General features: G+C 45.5%; 1 protein-coding gene across 1 annotated transcript in view; it reads left to right on the top strand.

Moving 5' to 3' along the window:
* LOC138481091 (protocadherin-20-like) overlaps window positions 1-19,117 on the top strand; it is a 310,277-nt gene extending 291,160 nt beyond the window's left edge. Inside the window, exon 3 of the mRNA XM_069612995.1 lies at window positions 16,415-19,117. Coding sequence (XP_069469096.1) covers window positions 16,415-19,003 — 2,589 coding nt within the window. The 3' untranslated portion in view covers window positions 19,004-19,117. The remainder of the gene's footprint in view (window positions 1-16,414) is intronic.
* Window positions 19,118-20,705: the final 1,588 nt, after the last annotated feature.

The raw sequence follows: 20,705 nt of genomic DNA, 5'->3' as shown, positions 1-20,705 counted from the left end.
CTCCTCTCCATGTCCCAGTCAATTATCCCCAAACCCTCAACACCAAGAAAAACGTTTTGATTAAACTTTCATCCCTTCATCCCCTCCCATCCATCCTCTCCAAACCCCTAATTCCCCTGTATTTGTATCAGTTTCAATATAATAAAAAAAAATATGATGTGTCTTAATTCAATCCTTTGTGTCTTATTTTTTTTTAAAACTCAGTTGGGGTGTCCGCGGACAGCGTGCATGTCCGGAATGTCCATAATTAGCAAAATGGGGGTGTCCTAAGGACACTATACCTGTCCGTACTGTTCGCAACCAAGATGGAACTGTTCTTAGAACACACTCAGTGTCCGGGATGTCAGTCAATGAACAAAATGGGAGTGTCCTAAGGACACTATACCTGTCTGTACCGTTCGCAACCAAGATGGAACTGTTCTTAGAACACACCCGGTGTATGGGATGTCTGTAAGTGAACAAAATGGAGGTATCCTAAGGACACTATACCTGTCCGTATCGTCTGCAGGCAAGTTGAAACTGTCCTAAGAACACGCGCGGTGTCTGGGATGGCCGTAGTTAAACTAAATGGAGGTGTCCTAAGGACACTCTACCTGTCCGTACAGTCTGCAAAACATCTACGCACATGCGCACCACACCCGTAAGTCCAGCGAACATCGCGCAGTCCGTAACTGTCAGTCTCACTTGTGTCGCACTTTTAATTAGTTTGAGGACCCGAATACTGTCCGTAGAACACCTGCGCGCATGCGCATGACCGTTCTCATGCATTTGGTGTCCTACGGACACCCGTTCCCTTCGCGGATATGTTCCCGACGTCATCATGTGACTGCACCCACACTCAGCGTGTGTCCTAATTTGCGGACACTGTCCGGTTCCCCAACATTTTAGAAGAACTTTTTCAGACAATCCAAATTATTTTACAGTAAAAATTCACCATTGCACATATCCCAGACAATGACCCTGGCTTTCCACATACTTTTTGGAACATGTTGAACCTTTTTTGAGTGTTTGATCTGTCCGCTAGGCGCACCTCTCAACCCCTATAAAAGGCCACACCCCAGAGTTGATCTTCAATGTACTTCTGGCTATTGCAGATTGACTTTTGCTGCCTTTGCTGCTCTTGCTGAGATTATCTCATCAACCCTGATGGCATCCATGGCTGATGTTGCTACATCTGCCTCAGCACCACCTCCAAACCCTCCACCACCACCACCTCCCCAAGGGCCTCCAGAGGGGAACAGGCATGAGGATGTAGAGAACGAGGATGAAGAGGATAAAGTAGAGGAACTCATTACTACCAGCACTCGCCGTGAGTCTTGGGTGTAGTGGTTGTTTACCATTCATGGTAACGTACCAAAAGCACGTGCGAACAAGGTCACCTGCAAACAGTGCAAAATGGTGCTGAGTCGTGGGAGACGTGGTTCGTACAGCTTTGGTACGACATCCATGAAGCGACACCTAACGTTGTTCCACAGTGGCGCCATACGCAAGGTTGTACCTTGTGATCAACATAGTTCCTCTACCACATCCTCTGTTTCTGCTCCTCTCACCTCAAGAAACACTCCTGTGGGAGAGCGCATCCCTACAGCTGCCTCACAGGCCATTCACGATGCTGTTGACCCTTACCTTTCGAGGGTCACAATATTGTGTATGTACTGCGATGCAGTACTCTGCAGGGGGGAGAGTCTTCTAAGTGCTTTCGAGACTACGGTCACAGAGCACCAGAAGACCTGCTACCTACCTAAGTAAGGCCCACCCTACATAGTTCTCTCTCCACCTGCGCTTTCTTATCCCTGTGGTTGGTATCCCTTCATTACCCTCCTTTCTCCTCCTCTCATAGTGTGTTGTGTGTAAAAAACCCAAATAAATATAAAAGATCAAAAATAAAAAAAAAGCTCTTTTCAGAGCCGCCTTTCACAGTTTAAAAATAGAAGTGGCAAATAAACAGTGCAGGGCCCTATGCATTTTCTAGAAGTCCGTGGACAGTCCTTAGATTGCCAGGTATTGGTCCAGATATGATTTTGAGTGGAGATTTTCAGGTTTGGTGAGTGCATAAATTCGACTACACAAAATGTGGGCTCCAGGTACAAAGTTGATCTGACAGTCATATGGCCTTCGAGGGGGTAAGGTATTAGCCTGTTCTTTTTGGAAGACGTCTTGGAAATCGTGGTATTCGCTTGGTAGTATACTTGTTACACCTATTACCAACGCCTCTTTATCTTGGACAGGTCTCTCTGGGTGAGACAATGGCATTTCCACTTGGTAGCACGCATGAGCACACTCATTGGAGAAGGCTAGTTTCCAACCACGGCATCCCTTGAATCACCCGGAACTGAGGAGCCTTGATAAGGTCGAAGGCATTGGCTTCCCGAAGTCCGTCTTGGCACAGAAGGGTCAATTTTGCTGTGCATTGAGTTACAGGTGCAGAAGCTATCTCCGTGCCGTCGACAGTGGTGACCTTCTCAGTTGTCGTTTTCTGACAAAGGGGAAGCCCCATCCTTGTTGCCAGGCCTTGGTCTATGTAGTTACCAAGGGCTCCGCTGTCTATGTATGCCTCCACAGCATGCATCCGAGACGGTTGTTGGTGACTGATCAAAATCACAGGCGTGGCAAGGTGTGAGGTCTGTGGCTCTTTTCCTTCGCTCGACAAACGGACCTCTATGCTTGCCGTGCCTGGAAGTTTTCTGACTCCTTCTTTCCCTGTAGCTCCAACTGTTCTCCTAGGGGGTTTTACGGGACATTCTCTGAGGAACTGACCTGATTTCCCACAGTACAAGCATAATTCCTGTTGTCTCCTTTTGTCTCTTTTGGCCTTGGTTAATGGGCTCCATACCCCCCAATTTGCCTGGGTTACGAAGTGTTTTCTGAGGAACGTGGACTGTTCTCCTTTGAGCGTACATACACAGTCCGATTCTCCATTCTGGCTCGATCTGTCCTTCGATCTTGCAGCCTGTGGCCTAGCTGCACCACTAGATTGATGAACTCTGCACAGTCTTTTGGTGGGTTTACCACCTAAACTAGGATGTCTTTCAAATTCCCCCCATAATCCTCGATGAAATAACGTTTGTTTCTCCCCAGGCAACCCAGTTTCAACAAGTCTGTTAAAAGTGGCGATATATGTTAACAAATCTTGGCTGCCTTGGTGGAGGGACAGACGTTTGATATCAGGAGCTTGGCCCTGGGTATGTCGAGCAAACTGCTTCTCCATCTTCTGTTGAAACCCCCTGAAATCCTGCAGGAGTGGATCATCCTGGCTTACTAATACTGTGGGCCAATCCACGGAACTGTCACTCAGATATGACAGAATGAAGGCAACCCACGACTGATCATTAGGAAAGGCTCCAGGTCTACAAAGAAAATGGAGGTGGCACATATTTTCTTGGATCCCCCGTAAAACGCTCAGTTGGTTCCAAAGGAACTGCCCCAGGGAGGACCACCTGCACTGGATTGACAGATGTGGCTGGAACCAACGGAATACTTCCCGGCAACAGAGCCTGCCCAGCCTGTGTTTGGAGCAATTGTCTGGCTAATTTATCGGTGCGGTCCTTGGTGACAATCAACTCCCTCCTAATGGTGTTGGTTTCTTGCCAGGCGGAGTGCACCTTGGCCGTAATTCTCCCAGTAACTGGACTAGTTGGTCAGTCTCTGATATTTTCATGATGCCCAGGTGGATGTTTTAATTGAGACTTCGAGTTCTGTTACGCTCACCTGGTATCCCGGGGGGCGCCACACGATACTGGATGGAGGTCTAAGCACTATCCCAGACCCATTTCTGCTTGGTTATGTGCCAGACGTTGGGTAGCGCTTAAAACAGGTGAATGGAGGGTTAAGATACTGGTTCTGTGATGGGTGGACTACCACCTCCTCTGGTCCAAATCCCCTCCCTTGGGGTTATTGCTCACCTTAGGTTTTTGTGCGTTGAACTCTCCGTTCTGCGTCTCTATGCAGGGGCGCATGGTCGGTGAGGGCATTCCGTGGACCTAGTTGCTTCACTGGTCCATGTGCCTTTATGTCTGGTCCAGACCGGCTATGACTCTGACTCTGCTTGCTGTCTTCCAGGTGAGTTATAATGTCTTTTCTGTTTTTATTCTGTCTCTTTCTTTCCCACTGTTTTCTCTGTCTTCTCGGCGTCTTGCTCCACTACGCTGTTCCCTAACTATGTCTCTTTTTTTTTCACAGGGATGGTTGTGATCTCAGAGTTGCTGCGCTGATGGCGAAGACCATGGTGAGTTATTGATGCGTGGAGCACTTTGCTGTTTATTGGTGTTAATTGCTAACCTGTGTTCTCTTCTTTTCTTTGTACAGGTTGCGGTCATGTTCCGAAGTGATAAGAGAGTGAAGCGCTGCTTGCCCAGGTAAGTGCTTTGTTAATGCTGACCTTGTTCCTTCTCCCTTGCATGTTGCGGTGAAACCCAGAGATGGCCGAGGAAAGAGACGCGCAGGGTGTTGCCAGGACTTGCTGCTTGCCCAGGTATGAATTGTTATTAATGCTGTCCTTGTTTCTTTACCTTTGCAGATTGCGACGAACTCCGGATATGGGCGAGGTAAGCGAAGCGCAGGATGGATTCAAGGCCGGTTACTTCACAGGTAAGTGTTCTTGTTCACTAATGCTGTTCTTGTTCTTCCAGGTTATTAATGGAATTCGGATCTAGGGCTTCAGGATAGGGCCGTCGCAGAAGCAGATGAGCAGGAGCTGGACACGGTGAGAGTTATGCTGCAGGAGTGCAGAATAACGCAAAGCATGTTCTGTTGTTTGGGTGTGGTTTAAATAACCCAGGTAAAGTAGTTCCGGGCCAAGTAGTTGCAGGCCCAGCCACACCCAAAACACTAGACCACATGGCTTGGTTCTGAAGAACTGAGCTGTGTAATAGGCCTCCATGTTGGATTAAGGTCCAAAACTGGTATTGCTTTATTCCTGATAATGAGCCTGGTGCCAAAGGCGCCATGACTGACTCCATGTATGTTTCTGATGGAGTTTTAAGGCCCTTGGGGCCAGTGTGAAGGGATTTAGCCTCACTGCTGCCAGGGGGCTGTTATACCTGAGGCGGTCAGGGGCATGGATCGTGACAAAAACAGAGGGATGATCTGGCTGCACAGAGGGGAACTCTAACTCAGGAGAGGGACGCCTTAGGCCAGGAAGTCAGCCAATTAAAAACTAACTTAGAGGAAAGAAAGCTGGCCCTTCAGGAGTTTAGTGAAATTAAAACTAATTACGAAAAGCTACTAGAGCACACCAGACGGGTGGTGGATGCTCTGGCAAAGAACACACAGGCCAATAAGGACCAAACCCAGGAGGTGAGTCTCCTGCAGCAAAAATTGACCCAGTATTTCCAATCCAGTCAGGAACCACAGTGAGACAATGAGGCTCTCTCTGAAAAGAATGACAGGCTCTACAAACAGATAGCTTTGCAGGAGCAAATCATTGAGACCAGTAAGGCCTGAATAGAGGAGCAAAAGGGTCAGATTTTAGCATGTCACCAGGGAATAGGAGCTGGAAGAGATGAGGTAAGAAGGGACAGAGAAACCCCTGAACATAACCTCAGGAACCCTGTCATCGGGGACTTTAATCCCTGCAGTTCCATGGACTCTGCCACCCTCATGTCCACTGGCTTATATGAACCAAGGGCCACGGGGATGGTAGACTTCAGCACAATGGGAAATATGGGACTGACAGATCAGCGCCTCCCAGAAATGGAGGGGCGAGCCTCGCTGTACAGATTCCCAAATGTTAAGGCTAGCCTCTCTGATCAGGAAGACTCCAGTGGAGGGAAAATCAGAGAATTGGATCCTCAAAAATGTAGCTTTCCAAGGGATCAGTCTGTCAATTTTGGTGGGGAACTCCTTGAGACTAGACCCACCAAGAGTATTTTAAAGACCTCTTCCCAGCTAGGGCAGTGGGGGGAGTGGGTACTCAGCAAATCCTGGAGCAAGGGAGAGTCAGAAGACTCTTCTGAGTGCCACCGGTCTCAAGAGACTAGCCCCCCCGTTCTGCTAGCCATTCCTAAGCCCTCAGAATTCGGGAGATCCTAGAGGATCAGATAGCCACCTCCTCTAGCAGTGCCTCTGAGTCAGAGGATGAGTGCACAAGGGTGACTGAGATGAAAAAGGCTAAGAATGGCCCTACTGAAAGATCTCCTGAAGCAAATCAACGCCATTAGGAGCGTCATAACTCCCTATCATAAAAAGGTCAAATATTCAGTTTGGGAGCACCTTGAGTTGTATGAGCAAATGATGGATACTTTCCACCTGAAGTTGTATTCAATATGTCAAGTGGACATTTTCCCCTGAATACTCCAGCTTCTTTGCGAGGCTGGAGGATCAGAACCACTCAAGATGGTCCACCTATAGGGCAGCCATCTTAAAGCATTTCTCCATACATAGGAACACTCAAGAGGCCCACAAGGTGGCCTACAATCTGCAATGTGGGGAAGACCAGGCCCCACAAGAATTTGTAAATGAGTTAAAATGTGCCTTTGCGCAGACCACCAGGAGGGTGCTGATAGGCAGAATCCAATGCAGTACCATTAGGGACCACTGCACAGAATTAAGACTAAAAGTGGTAATACAAGTTCACCTTTGGTACAAGCCTATACTGCGCAGTTAAAGCGGTAGCAGTAGCAGAGCAGCCAGACTTATCTCAAGAGCAAATGAGCAGTAGTAGACATTACACAAAGGACTACAATTACTGTGACTCAAGCAAACACTGACTCAAGGTTTCTGGTTAACAAAAAAATATAAGTACATTTCTTTTTAAACCATCTGTTCACAAAACACTTCACTTCTATTAAAATAAAACCACACTTCAAATACACTACATACAACCAATTCCCCTTGTGCAGAACAATTCAAGGTAAGTATCTTAGGATTTGACAGACTGGTGTTGTAAACCAAAGACGTTACCGGGAGTACAGATGAGATCACTTTTTGACAGTAATGACAGTTCGATCTTACTAAAGATATGTGTACCCGCGGGAAGAAATGTTACCGGAGTCAAAACACACTTAGCACATGAATCAACACAAGAGAGTTGGGGATAAAAATCATAGGCAATACTTTTGTCATGGTAGTTAGAATCAGAGGACACCTAACCAGTGAATAAAAGTCAATAGGCCTGCGCCAGTGTCAAGTGAAACAGGGTTCCTGTTGCTGAGGATCACACGGTTTAAAACGGTTCACGATTCGAGATTGCCAGGAGTACTTGGATATTGTCAGAAAGGGAGGCAAAGTTATAAGAGGGAAGGAAGAAAAGGACAAGCCTTTGGGGAGGAAGAAGGGTTCACCCTAATTCCTCGATGTCGTACACAGTCCCTTATTCGGTGAAGAAAGCTGGTGCCTCGGCAGTTGTTCCTTGTAGTACCTGCAGACTCATGATTCCTGGAACTTCAGTCGTGGAGAGAAGAAGGAGGACGTCTGGAGCGATCTGCACTACCCAGGGATGAAGCCAGCAGCAACAAAGCAACAGTGAATAAAAGGTGGGCTCCTTTAAAACAGGAGAAGCTCTTCAGATGGCTATCCGGACCACTACAGCTATGTGCAGCGATTTCGACCATGAAGTGGGTCCTCTAGCTGTGGAAGGTGAGCTGGTTGATCCCACCAGGCTCAAGGGAAGAAGACTCCGGTCTGGACCTTCCCTTGTCGTTGAAGGGTAGATAGCTCAGGACTGCATCAGGGCTTCACCAGGACTCGGGGTTGCAGCAGCAATCTTCTTCTTAGCTTCTCTTCAGTTCCTTACAGTTCCAGTGGCGACTCTGACTTCCAGCCCAAGAGTCCTGCCTTTTATGCGAAAATCCCCATTCACACAGCCTGGCTGTCAATCACTCAGCAGGGGGGTTGTGCGGCCCGGACAACCACCTCAGCCAATCAATACAAAGTGTGACTTGGGTCTCCAAGGAGACCTTGTGCAGGGGGTGACTACACCTCTCCCTCACATTCAGCCCACCTAGACACCCAGGCACCAAAGGAGGGCTCCTTCGTATAAGCCCACCAAAAGATGGTGAACAAAGAAGTCAAACCTGGTTTGCCGCACAAAGTAAAACACAAGAAGGACTTAACAAAAAGAAATGGTGACTAAACCCAACCAGACCCGAAATAAAAAGTATTTGGACAAGCGGGTTTCTGTTTGTGGCTAATACAATAGCCTGGAACAGTACCACGTTTATATAGTATAATCGCGGTGGAAAAGTTAGGGTAGATACCACTGCCACCAGCCAAGTCTAAATGTTAAAAGAGCAAAACCAAGCTCAGAGAGGCACAGACAAAAAGGGGTAGAAATTAACCATTTCCAATACTCCATGAAAGATGGGGAGTACTGGGTCTGTAGTTTGGAGTGACTATGTAGAGTTAATGACAACTTTACCTGTTTCTGGGAGACAGTAGTCAGCCCTAGAAAAATAGGGTCATCGGGAAGTCTCAAAGACAACCCTGTGTGACTGCACTGAAGGTGCTGTGTAACACGCACAAAAGTGGGGCTCATGGAGTGGTGTGGCTCCAGAGCCCAAGATCACACATAAAGTAGAAATACACATGGCAAAACACATGTAAGAGTGGGAAAAAGGCTCACTTTTACCAGGTGGAAAAATAATAAACCCCTGAAAATCAGCAAAGCTGCTGAGGGACTCACTAGGTGAAGAAAATTAGCCATACATGAGAATTCTCCCTAACAGGTGCGCACAGACAGTAGGGAGTTCATTAATACCTTCTTTCATGCACTCCCAAAATATATCATGACCCAGCTGGTGAGGGACTTTCATGAAAAGAGATCACTAGACTGGGTCATTGAACAGTCAACTCACATTTATGAAATGCAGAAACTGGTAGAAAATAAAAGTACAAGTAAAAACCCCAAACCAACCATCACCCCTGCTGCTGCTAAAGTGGAGGAGGTGAAGGTTGTCGCCATTTTAGATCTGGAGACGGGGGACCTAAAAATATTCCTGTGCAAAATCCTCCTAACCAAAGACCCAGAAGGCCCTCGGCCAATCCCAAACAGGTAGTCAGGGAGGTAACCTCACAAATGCGACCCCTAACTCCCCTAACTAAATCAGCCCTCATTACAAGGGCAGCAGACCCATCCTGGGCTTTGTGTGGACTCCCCCAGCCAAGGGCGGGGGGATCCAGCCAGGCAGCTGCTAACCCAGGAAAATTCCCTCCTAATTTTCCTCAGGAGGGCAGTAATCCCCCAAATGCCGGGTTGAGTTTCTTTCCCCGGTACTCACCAAACATCAACCCCCAAAACAACCCTTCTTTATTTCCCCACTTTCCTGAGCCCAGACAACCCAAACCGGGAGAGAGGAGGCCACGGGTGGAGGGGTACCAGAACTATCCCAACCAAGGGTATTATGGGAGAAGGGACAGTTACCCTTTCCGTGATCAACCGAGGATGGACCATACAACCCCGTACCAGCCAGAGCGGGTGTCCCAACTGGAACGCCAGGTCCAGAACTTGTCACAGGTTCTGGGTTGCATATTGAGGGCTCAGCAGAACCGTCAGATGAACATGGCGGCCCAGAAATCCTCAAATCAAGGGTCTGGTACTCCAGAGGAATGACGGGGAGAGAACCCCACTAACCCACTGGTTCCCAGGGAGGAGGCACAGGGGGAAGGGGGTATAAAGCCTTAGAGGAAGCTTCCTTCCCCACTTGTAAAAGCCCCTTGAAACCCAGTAACAAGAACCTAAATCTCCTGCCCCCGAAAGTCTGCAACCTAAGGAACAGAGGGCGGGTAGGAGAAATAAATGGCCTAAAAAGACCCATTTTGTGGAGGAGGTTAGAATCTTCCGATTTGAAGGAGAGGAGTCCTCAGAGGATTCTGGGAAAAAGGATCTTCTCCTTCAGGGATGGGGGCACTCCTCCCAAAGAAAAGTGGGTCCCAAGAGATCCTAATCAAGACTGGGTAGATGTGGGGACCGAGTTAAAACCGCCCATCATTGAACCCCAGAATGACAAACCAGAAAAACACCTTGCCCAAATCAGTTCTAGTGACTGCCTCCAAAAAGGGTGGGGCAGCTCAGAATCAGAACCAGGGGAGCCCAAAACTCCCCCAATATCCAACAGTCCCATTTTTTTTTTTTTTTGCAGATTCCCAAACTCACATACAGGATCATGCCCAAACCTATTCTGGGGACTGCCTCCAAAAAGGAGGGGGCGGCCCAGAACCACAGAAAGAAGAGCAATTCTGAGGACTGTCTCCTAAAAGGGTGGGACAGCCCCGAATCAGAAAGGGAGGAGCCTGAGACTCCTCGAATCACTCAGTGTGAAATTGCTTGTTCAGGTGCCCGAACCACCCAACTGTATCCTGGGTACCGCCTCCTAGAAGGGGGTGGACCCAGAACCAGCACTAGAGAAACCCCAAACCTCCCCAACCACTTCTGTTGACTGCCTCTGGAAAGGGGGGGGCAGCCCAGAAACAGAACAAAGGGAGCCCGAAACTCCCCAAATAGCGATGTGTCAAAATTCTGGGCTAGATTCTTCAACTCCAACACCGTCTCTTGACCCAACTATCCCGGTGTCAGAGTCAGAAATGAGCAAATTGACCAACAAGCTTACTAAGAGCACCCATTACCTTTGCCCATTGGAGGAGAAGGAAGGTAGATTCTAATCCTCCATCCAAGTGCAAGGGCAATGTGCAATTCCAGCACTGGTGGACATTGTATCCCAAGCAACTTTGATTTCAAAGAGGATCTTTGAGCACACATTCAGGAAGGGGGGAAAGATACTAAATTCCTCTCACCCCTCTTCCGGGACAGCTCCAGAACTTTGTCCGGAAGGAAATTCCTGTTGAAGGGTCTGCAGAGCTGGAAATTAAAATTGGGCGACACAAAATGAAGCACCCAGTCCTAGTTGTGGTGCCAGAAGGAACCCCCTGTCTATTAGGGATTACATCCTCCACAGGCTTTCTCCCCTAATAGATTGTGTGAATAAGGTACTCTGGACCTGGACTCAGAGGCCAATTAAATTAAAACAACGTGTCAACCATGTTAGTCTAAATGACACATGCCACATGGTTGAACAAAAACCGGACCAAATCAGGTTCAACTTTCAAAACAATGACATACTCGACGTCACCGTCATAGCTGTGGGGCAACCAACTGGTGATGAGAACTCCTCTCCATTTCTGCAAATCAGCCTCCCTTACAGTCTCAAGTGGCATTCCACCCTGGAAGGAGATACATTGAAATTTTATACTAATGTACAATCAGAAAATCCCAAGTCCATAGCCAAAATTGATATCAAACCAGCAGAAAACTTAGCTGGCATTCTGAAAAAGGGTGAACAGCTCTTCCTCCCGATACAGTTAAATGACAGGAAGGAGTCTGTCCTCGCCCGAGTTGACTTGAATAGCGAAGAAAGCTTCATCAGTGAAGTATTATTAAAAAAGCTCCAAACATCCTCTGCTTAGCAGTTGCATGATCACAATTTCTAGGGATGACAAAAGCATAGTACATACTTGTTGGGTTGTGCAAGGTATTCTTTCTGCCTTTTATATGAGCAGTGACCCCCTCAACCAACTCGAGATCAATTTGGACCCTAGTTATTGCCAAGCCTGGTCCCAACTGGAGAGTAAATCTCAGGGTCCTGGCAAACCTAAAGAAAGTCTTCCGCTCAGCACTAGTGCTACGGTAGGAAATGGAATTTCAGAAATGGAGGATTGGTGATCAGCCCAGGCCTCACCAACAGAATCCACCTGTGAAGACCATTAGTAAACATAGGTGGGGAATATTGCCAATTGTTAGGGAATGCAAGTGTCTTTTCCACTGCTGAGCTCCCCCAACGATGTGTGGGTAAAGTAGTGGGAACATTTTCATAACCGTGTTATGTTATGTTTTCTAGTATTGGCACTAAATACCAAGAATCACCAAGGAGGACCACTCGGAGAACGGGAGGAAAAACCCAAGGAATCCCGAGTATCATTCCATCCAAACCTGAACCAGCGAGGAGAGCGTGTCACCTCAATCGCTGACGGGAGAAGCAACTGAATTTCTCCACATGAACAGAAAAAGAACATCCCACTCGTCCGACTCCCCCTCGACTGGAAGTCAAAACGAAGTTGGGAGAGGGAATTTGTGGAATGTATTGACCCAATCTGCTATACTATGCAGCCTCACTCTGCTATCTATGGTGTGAGAAACAGCAACACAGTGGCAAAACCCTTGTGCGTTCAAAACCACGTTTTTCAACACACAAAAAGATGTCTGCACAACCTGCCACCCATGGCGCATGTAGCGTGGAACAGAGCACACGCTGCAGAAAAAGTGCCAGTGGGCTCCATGACAAGTAAACATAGAGTGCAGAGGGAGCAGCAGCGCTTTGTAAGTGAAACTCCAAAATTTGCCTGTAAATGACATTTACTTTGCTGCAGAAACTTCAAAATGCCTGTACATAACACTTTCCAACACTCAAAATCTTGCTTGGTGCTAAAATTCATTTAATCTAATGAAGCACTGTGAATTTACAAGGTCCTGAAATGTTAAAAGCAAAACATTTTTCTCAGAAAAACTGGATTGCCTGTGAATGACAATTCCTGCCAAAATTCTGTGGGCAGCCACCCAGGGCTACCTGTGAGTGACAGCCCCTGTCAAATGGGCTTTCCTGATTAAACTTTAAAGTTGTCTCCAACTAAAGATCTGCCGGATTAGCAAATATAGAAAGGACTGTTTCTGAAAGTAACACGGATCTCAGTTGTTTTGATCCCACAGGTTTAAATCTAAGAATGTAATTTATCTACGTCATCTGATGCAACCAGTTTGTTTTATGCTGGATTTCCAGTCAAGAAATTAAGAATTAACTTAGGCTATCTGTGCCTGCAAGAGGTTGAAAAACAGGTTTCCAGCCAAGGGGAGGGCATGGCTTTAAGCAGACACATTATAATTGTGGGGTGGGCCAGACTTTTGTCTGCTACCAAGGACTGAACAATGGCAGATTCTCCAGGCCAGGAAATAGACATGTGAAGAGGTCATAAACAAGGCTTACAGAAGGAAATCCCAAAGATGGGTCTGCTCCTTGAAGGAAATCCCAAAGGTGGGGGCTTCTCCTTGCCTCCAGAGACAGACAAAAGGCTGACCATTTTCTGCTAATAATGTAATGAACATTTTTAGAGATGTATAACTCGCCATCAGAAGTGGTGAAAAATATTAAAAGGGCAGATTTGTTGATCTAATTTTTGGCCCTACATTTCAAAATGTGGTGGAACTGTGTAGCACATTCTGAACAGGAATGGCAGTATATGTGGTTTAATGGGAACTGTATTTATGCTAGAATTGCTAAACTTTGCACACACATTCCTAGGGTAACCACGCTTATTTGTGGAAATTTGTAGAAAGTTTGGAAAATGTTTTCATGGTAAAATGGACAAAATGCTGCAGAAAGGCGAAACAAGGTCTCACAGCTGTGGGAATTTGATGAACAGATACTCCATAAAATATGTTTTGCTTGTATATGATTTTCGGAGAGGTTACAAATGTATAAATATGTATTTAGAACAAAATGTTCTAAGGATTGTAAAAATCAAACCATAAACTTGACATCATCTGTCGTTGATCCAATCACTCGGATGCAAGTTGGAGATGAGGCTCTGATCCAGTCCTAGTTCACAGGTGCGAGTTTGGTTAAGCCGGCCCATACACCCATTTTTGTGATGTCATTTGAAAGGATAAATAGAGAAATCTGACAACACATAGGGACTCTCTCTTCTGATTCCAGCGAAGCACTCTGATCCAGCATTCAACCTCCAGCCTTTAACATCTTTCCAGATCCAGATGCCGATGAACAGGCCAAGCAGTAGCTGAACCATTTTTAGCTAGGACTCAATCCTTAATTAATCCTCAACTAATCCTTACAACCCAGTGAAGCGCTGTGGTGTGGTAAAGCATCCTGAAACTATCTGGCCTGCTACCATAAATGCTTGCCTGCTGAACTCACCATACCGCTGATCTAAAATATCCAGAAACAAGAAGGGCAGATCCTGTGCAGTTCTGGTGACCAGCCTAGCTGATCCTAGCTGGTGTGCTGTCCTTCCCTGATAGACCTGATCCAATGACCAGAATCTTGACGGGCCAAAAATCGTAATCCCAGTGGATTGTGAGTATTAACAGGATGCTAGAGAAATATTGTATACTTTGCCTTCTCTTTTTCCACCCCAATCTCTGAACTATCCTTATTTTCATAACCAGTAACAGTGTCAAAATCTTTAGTGCTATCTTATTCTGTCTATTTGCTAAAGCGTAATTTTCATAGTCATCTTTATTTGTGTAACTCTGATCCAAAAATCCCACTTCGAGTGTTTGGACTGGTTCCTCTGGGGAAGGCGCTGGGGATCTGTTACTGATGTCATGAATCAATCTCAGAGCTTACTTTGACCCAACCTGGTTGTCTAGTCTGCATGCTTTAAGAGTAAAAGCATAATCCATATTTTCTGGTTTTAAACTGGAGTTCTTGTCCAAATGTGTGTCTTTATTTTTGAAAAACACCTCCCACTAAAACCTCTATAACTCCCTCAGTTCTAAAGATAGAAACGGAATTTCAACTCCCACTGAAACCTAACATCCTTAGCTACGTCCACAACCCATGTAGTTGACCCGTTTCCATCAAAAATGGCAAAGTAAAAGTTTGCTGTGAATTTACATTTTGCAAAAGTTTTACACGTGTGAATCGTCTTTAGATTATTTCCCACTTTGCCTTTGAGATTCCAATAGTTTTCTTTTGATTAAATTATTGCTTTTGATTGCTTACATCTGTTCAAAGCGGCTCCCGTAGAAATGTATAACAATTTAAGCATTTTTGAACATATTTAGTGTTTTTGCTCAGCCAATTTCAAGGCCATGCTGACAGTTGAAAAGTCAAATCCGTTTTTCTCTTGTGTTTAAGGGGGGGTGGGAGTGATATTCTGTTTGGTCTGTATTATTCCTGAGTACCTGCTCTGTCCTGACATCTATTTAAATTGCCTATTGGTGAGGTGAGGGGTGTTGCAGGGGGAACCTCTAACCACAGGGCTATCTGTTCCAAACCAAACCAAAAGTATTATTTTCTTTGCTGCATTTGTTTGTGTTCATTACCTGATTCCCAGTGCATTAAAGATATCATTCATTGTTCCTGTCACCCCATTGGTGATTGTTGTTACCTATTTAAAATATATTGGGGGTCATTACGAGTTTGGAGGTAGCGCCATGGCTACCTCCAAACCTGGGTCCGGGTCCGGTCAGGCTGAAAAGGGACTTACCGGGACATTCCGACCTATGCGGACCCGGTAAGTCCCCATTCAGTTGACCATCCCCCATTCCCATTTGGGCTCAATGGGAATGGGGAAGGTGCTAATAATGGGCCCGCAAATTGCAGGGCCGTTATTAGCTCCAAGGTCCCTTAACGGGATCCGCAGAGAACAGCTGGTCAGACCAGCCATTCCTGCTGGGACCCGCTAAGGGACCTCAGGATAGGGCAGTAAGGGTTTACCGGTACGGGCATCATTACCAGTGACCGTTAACCCTTACCGCCCAACTCGTAATGACCCCCATTGTGATCAAATACATTCTCAATCCATAAATAAATATTTACAGTTGCAAACTAGCCTGATTCCTGGTTCAGTGTGACTGGGGGGGGGGGTATTTTGAGAAGCGTGTGATATGAGTGGTATATCATTCAGATTATTGAATTTATAGACAAAAATAAATAAAGGTTACATTTGCGCACTACATACTAGGCGAGACTTGGGTGTGTGCCTGATTGAAATCCCTTACAGTGCCACTGCACTGAAGTTGCTGTGTGACACACAAGAAAAAAGATGATGCCTATGGAGTTGTTTTAAAACTCCATATCCAAAGAACACAAAGGTAAAACACACATCAAAACACATGAAAGAATGGGAAAAAAGGCTCACACTCTTACCAGGTAAAAATTAAAATCCTAGAAATCCAGCAAAGTTGCTGGGAGTCTCAAAAGGTAAGGGACATTAGCACATTCTTGAGAATTCTCCATAACAGCAACATACGTGCATGGATACAAAATAAAAACACAGTGTACATTGAATTGTATTCAGTATTTCTAGATCTCCTCATTAAAGTTCATGTTTACAGTGAAAAACATAACTTTTTGTAAAGCGTCATGTTATCTAACTCTGAAGGGTGAACAGAGGATTTTGCAGTGTCGGGATTCCGAACAGACCCATTGCTCCTCTGAGCTAGTACAAAACAAGCCATGGCTGGAAAGGGTTGGATTGATATCGTTTCTAGCGTTATTGGGAAGCAATGTGTGTGCACGCTCCTCTGTTTTACCAACCAACTACTAAACGTATTGTCTTTGACAGTGATTGTGTTCAACTAAAACGCGTTACGATCTTGTGGATGTAGGCACTTAATGTTTAACGTGACTATTGTCATATTTAATCCTAAAAATAAAAAAACGTGTTTTTTTCTTTTTCTTTGCAGACTCTTCCTACCGTTCTGCTTGTGACCCTTTCCTGGACTGACTTTTCCAGAGCAGCCGTAGAGGTCACTTTCTTTATTCATGAGGAGCAGCAGCAACATACATTAGTGGGAAATATAGGACTCATAAACAGTTCACAACCTTTGAAGGGGGATATGCCGTCCTACACCTTGCTGAATGGGGAGGAATACTTCAGCCTGGATAAGGAAAAAGCAGACCTTTACTCGACATCAAGGCGCTTGGACAGGGAAAGCCTGTGCTCACATGAGGTTTTAGATGAGTGCACAATGCAGATGGACGCCATCATTGAATCCGATGACCTCACTGAACTAGTCAAGATCATAATACGCATCCTAGACGTCAATGACAATGCGCCACGTTTCCCGGATAAAGACATGACTATTTCCATTTCAGAAGATACTGTGGCGGGCACGCGGTTTGCTCTGGATGATGTTGCCAGCGATTCGGATATTCAAATGAACAGCATCCTGCACTATCACCTTGACGATAGCGAAGGTCTGTTCAGTTTAGAGCAAGAAGGGACATCCCTTTTTTTAGTCGTAGAGAAACCCCTGGATCGTGAGTTGCAGAGCGTCTATACAAGAACCCTAGTTGCCACTGACAGTGGGGTGCCCGCTTTATCTGGAAGCACGGCATTAATTATTAAAATCACTGATGTCAATGACCATTGTCCCACATTCCCATCGAGGGAATTGTCAGTGACACTTCCTAAAAATTCCACCGTAAACAGCATCGTCTTGCAACTCGCAGCCGTAGATAATGATCACGGAGAAAATGGTGCAATAGAATATGTTTACAGCAACAGAGTCTTGGAAACTTCAAAACAACTTTTCCAACTAAACAGTAAAACTGGAGTGATTACTCTGGCTTCGGCAGTACACGAAGAGACCCCTCTACTTCAAAAACTTACTGTTTTAGCCACTGGCCCTGGCTGTCCTCCAGCACTGGTTTACATCACTGTTATTTTCTATGAAGTTATAACCAGGCCACCGAAATTGGAGCTCAGGTTTATCGCAGACCAAATAGATGGAACAGTTTATTTAATAGAAGATTACCCTCTTCATACTGCTTTTGCGATATTAGAAGTTATAGACCCAGATAACACCCTAGCTGGCCCTTGCTACATTGGTGGAGAGTCGCTGTTCTATCTTAAGCCCTATGATGAGTCATTGACTAGGTACGGGGTCGGGATTGCCCAACACCTTGACTATGAGCTTGTGAAAGATTACAATGTGTCTATAATTGCAAAAGATGGATCCGTTCCAAATCTACTCTATAATATATCCCTGCAAGTCTATATTGAAGATGTTAATGACAATGACCCACAGTTCCCACAGAGCATTTTCGAAACATCCATCCTGGAAAATAATGAGCCTGGAGCATTCCTCATTACATTTTCTGCAACAGATGCCGACAGCGGACGGAATGGAGCAATCAGCTATCACCTTGGAGAGAGCGCTCCATCTGCATTTGCACTTGATGGCTCTACGGGGATTCTGACTGTGCGCATTGACCTTGACAGGGAACAAGACGCGCGCTATACATTTTTAGTGCTAGCTGGGGACCAAGGGTCTCCTCCGAGGAGCAGCACTTGCACTGTAGTTATTAATGTGTTAGATCAAAATGATAATGGGCCTCTATTTCAAAATGAAGAAATAACTTTTTCCATTCCGGAAAACTTTCCTAGTTTGGGAGAAATAGGAATTATTAATGTTTCTGATGCTGACGCGGATCTGAACGGCAAGATTTTGATTTGTATTCCAAATGACTCCTCAATTTTTACATTAAATGGCACACATGTTATTTTGAGGCAAAATGCATCTGTGGACTATGAAACGGAGCAGATATATATGTTTTGGGTTCAGGCAAGTGATCAGGGTAATCCTCCTCAAATTTCAAGAGCAAAAGTGACTGTTCATATATTAGATCTGAACGACAATCCTCCAATCATCCTTTTGCCAGACTCCAATTTTTCATATGTGTTGGTACTTCCAAATGTTTCAAAGGGTTCAGCCGTTGCTAAAGTGCATGCCATTGATTATGATACTGGCATTAATGGTGACATATCTTATAGTCTGTTAGAACAGGAAGTGACAACATCATATGTGTTTGGAGTGCAAGCAACCACAGGGGACATTGTCATTGCGAACGAAATGCACAACATTCAATGCGGCCTCTACCAACTGCATGTCAAAGCAAGTGACCACGGGCACCCGGAGCCACTTCATGCAGTTGTTCAGATGAATTTTATCCTCAATTACAGCATAAGCAACCAAAGCTATTATGAGTCACTGATCATGACCAAAAACAACTTAAGCAATGTAGGCCAACCGAATACGTTGAGTCCGTGTCCGCAATCTCCACCAGCATCATTGTTTTCCTTACCGCTCACAGTACCTGCAGCAATTATAGTTACTACCATTTCTGGATTGTTTTGCATTGTTGGTGCCTTTCTGTTCTTACATACAAGAAACATTAATTTGAAGAGGAAGAGTCAGAAAGAAGACGTGGGCATTCCTCTTAGAATAAACCGTGACTACTCATCAAAAGACTGGAATGAGGTACACTGAACGCGTTGTGTGATTGGCTTCTTTTCATATATTTGTTTGGAGAACGAGTAATTCTGCTACAGGATTGATATGTATACATAAGGCTGACAGACATAAAGAAACATCTGTCATTCAGGAGACGATTCTGAGTTCTTTCTTTTTTATATAGAAAGATGTGAATGAAATCAAATACTGAAAGCAAAGTTCAAAACATCTTCAAAAACAAAAGAAAACATGTTGCTAATTTCGAACTACAGTGTTATCAACTCCTTGGCATTAAGAAAAGAGTAGTGTCTGAAACACGATAGACAATGCATTGAGAACTATTTCACATGATAGGTATTTTAAACTGTGTATCAACTATGATGTTGCAGTAATGCATACCACAACCCTTTCGTATGTGTTGGCTATTGAAATGTTATGAAAAAGTATTGGTTTATTTACTACAAAAAAGATGGTGAGTGGGATGCAATCTTCATTACCATAATTCAGGCCTTAAGAGAGACACACTATCAGGAAGGACCTTACAACTTGGGTACAAGGTAAACGTAAGTGTAGGGTGGCTAAAAGGAAATGGAAGGCTTCCTGTTCATCCTCTGACAAACTGGCCTGTCACCTGCTACAAAGGCAAAACTGACTCTCTGTCCTCACCAAGAAGAGAGCACACATTGAAGGTTGTGTCTCTGCAGCCTCAAACAACTCAGCCAAACTCTTTCAAATCTGAAAGGCGCGGCCAACCCTGCTGCAGTCTCTACTCCTCCTGTTGCCTCCCATGCTCTTTGCAATGCCCTTGCCTCTCACTTCATTAAAAAAACCCAGGACATCCTGTCAACCCTCTCTACTCCCACTCCACCTCTCCCCTCTCCATCTGTGCTTGACCCTCCTTCAGCCACCCCCACCATCCTTCTTGTCCTTTCCTCTTTTCTCCCCTGACAAGGTCGCTAAACAAGTCCGATATAGCAAAGCCTCGTCAAAACACGTTCATCCCTCTTCCTCTAAAACCATAAAGGACCACATTGGCACCCTCGCTCCATCCCTTGCCGATTTTTGCAACCACTTCTTTGCCTTAGGATCCTTCCCCTCCCCTCTGAAGCACTCCCATGTTCATCCTCTTCTCAAGAAACCGATAGCTGGTCCTTCTTGTCCAGCTAACTATCTCCCAGTTTCCATTACTCCCTTTCTGGGCAAACTCCTGGAAAAGTTGGCCATCTCTTAGCTTAACCTTCATGCCAATTCTGTTGGCTGTCTCCATGACCACCAGTCTGGCTTCAGAGCTGCCAGAAGCATAGAAACTGCTCTCCTGAACATCCATGAAGATCAGATCTCCAACCTTGACTCTAACATTCCCTCTGTCCTCATCCTCTTCGATCTCTCTTCTGCCTTCAACACAGTCAACCATACCATCCAGCTCAACCGTCTCTGTGAAAACCTGGGTATCACTGATCAGGCTCTGGCCTGTCTGACCTCTTTCCTCTCTGATCGCCCCTCCCAGATCCAACTTGGGTCCTTCCTATCATGTATCTTCATCTCTACCTGTGGTGTTCCCCAGGGGTCTAACCTCTCGCCCTGGCTTTTCAACCAATACCTGGCAACTCTCACCAACTGCATTGCCATTTTCTGTTCAAATTTCCAGTGCTATGCTGATGACATTCAACTCATTTTCAGGGTTCCCTCAGCCACCCCCTCTCCCTCTCATCTCTGATTGCTTAACTGCCATTCAAGA

The sequence above is a fragment of the Ambystoma mexicanum genome, chromosome 5p (genome assembly GCF_040938575.1).
Source record: "Ambystoma mexicanum isolate Mex_15411 chromosome 5p, UKY_AmexF1_1, whole genome shotgun sequence".
Lineage (NCBI taxonomy): Eukaryota > Metazoa > Chordata > Amphibia > Caudata > Ambystomatidae > Ambystoma > Ambystoma mexicanum.
Note: the sequence above shows the minus strand (reverse complement) of the source record. Positions and strands in the feature narration are given on the sequence as shown.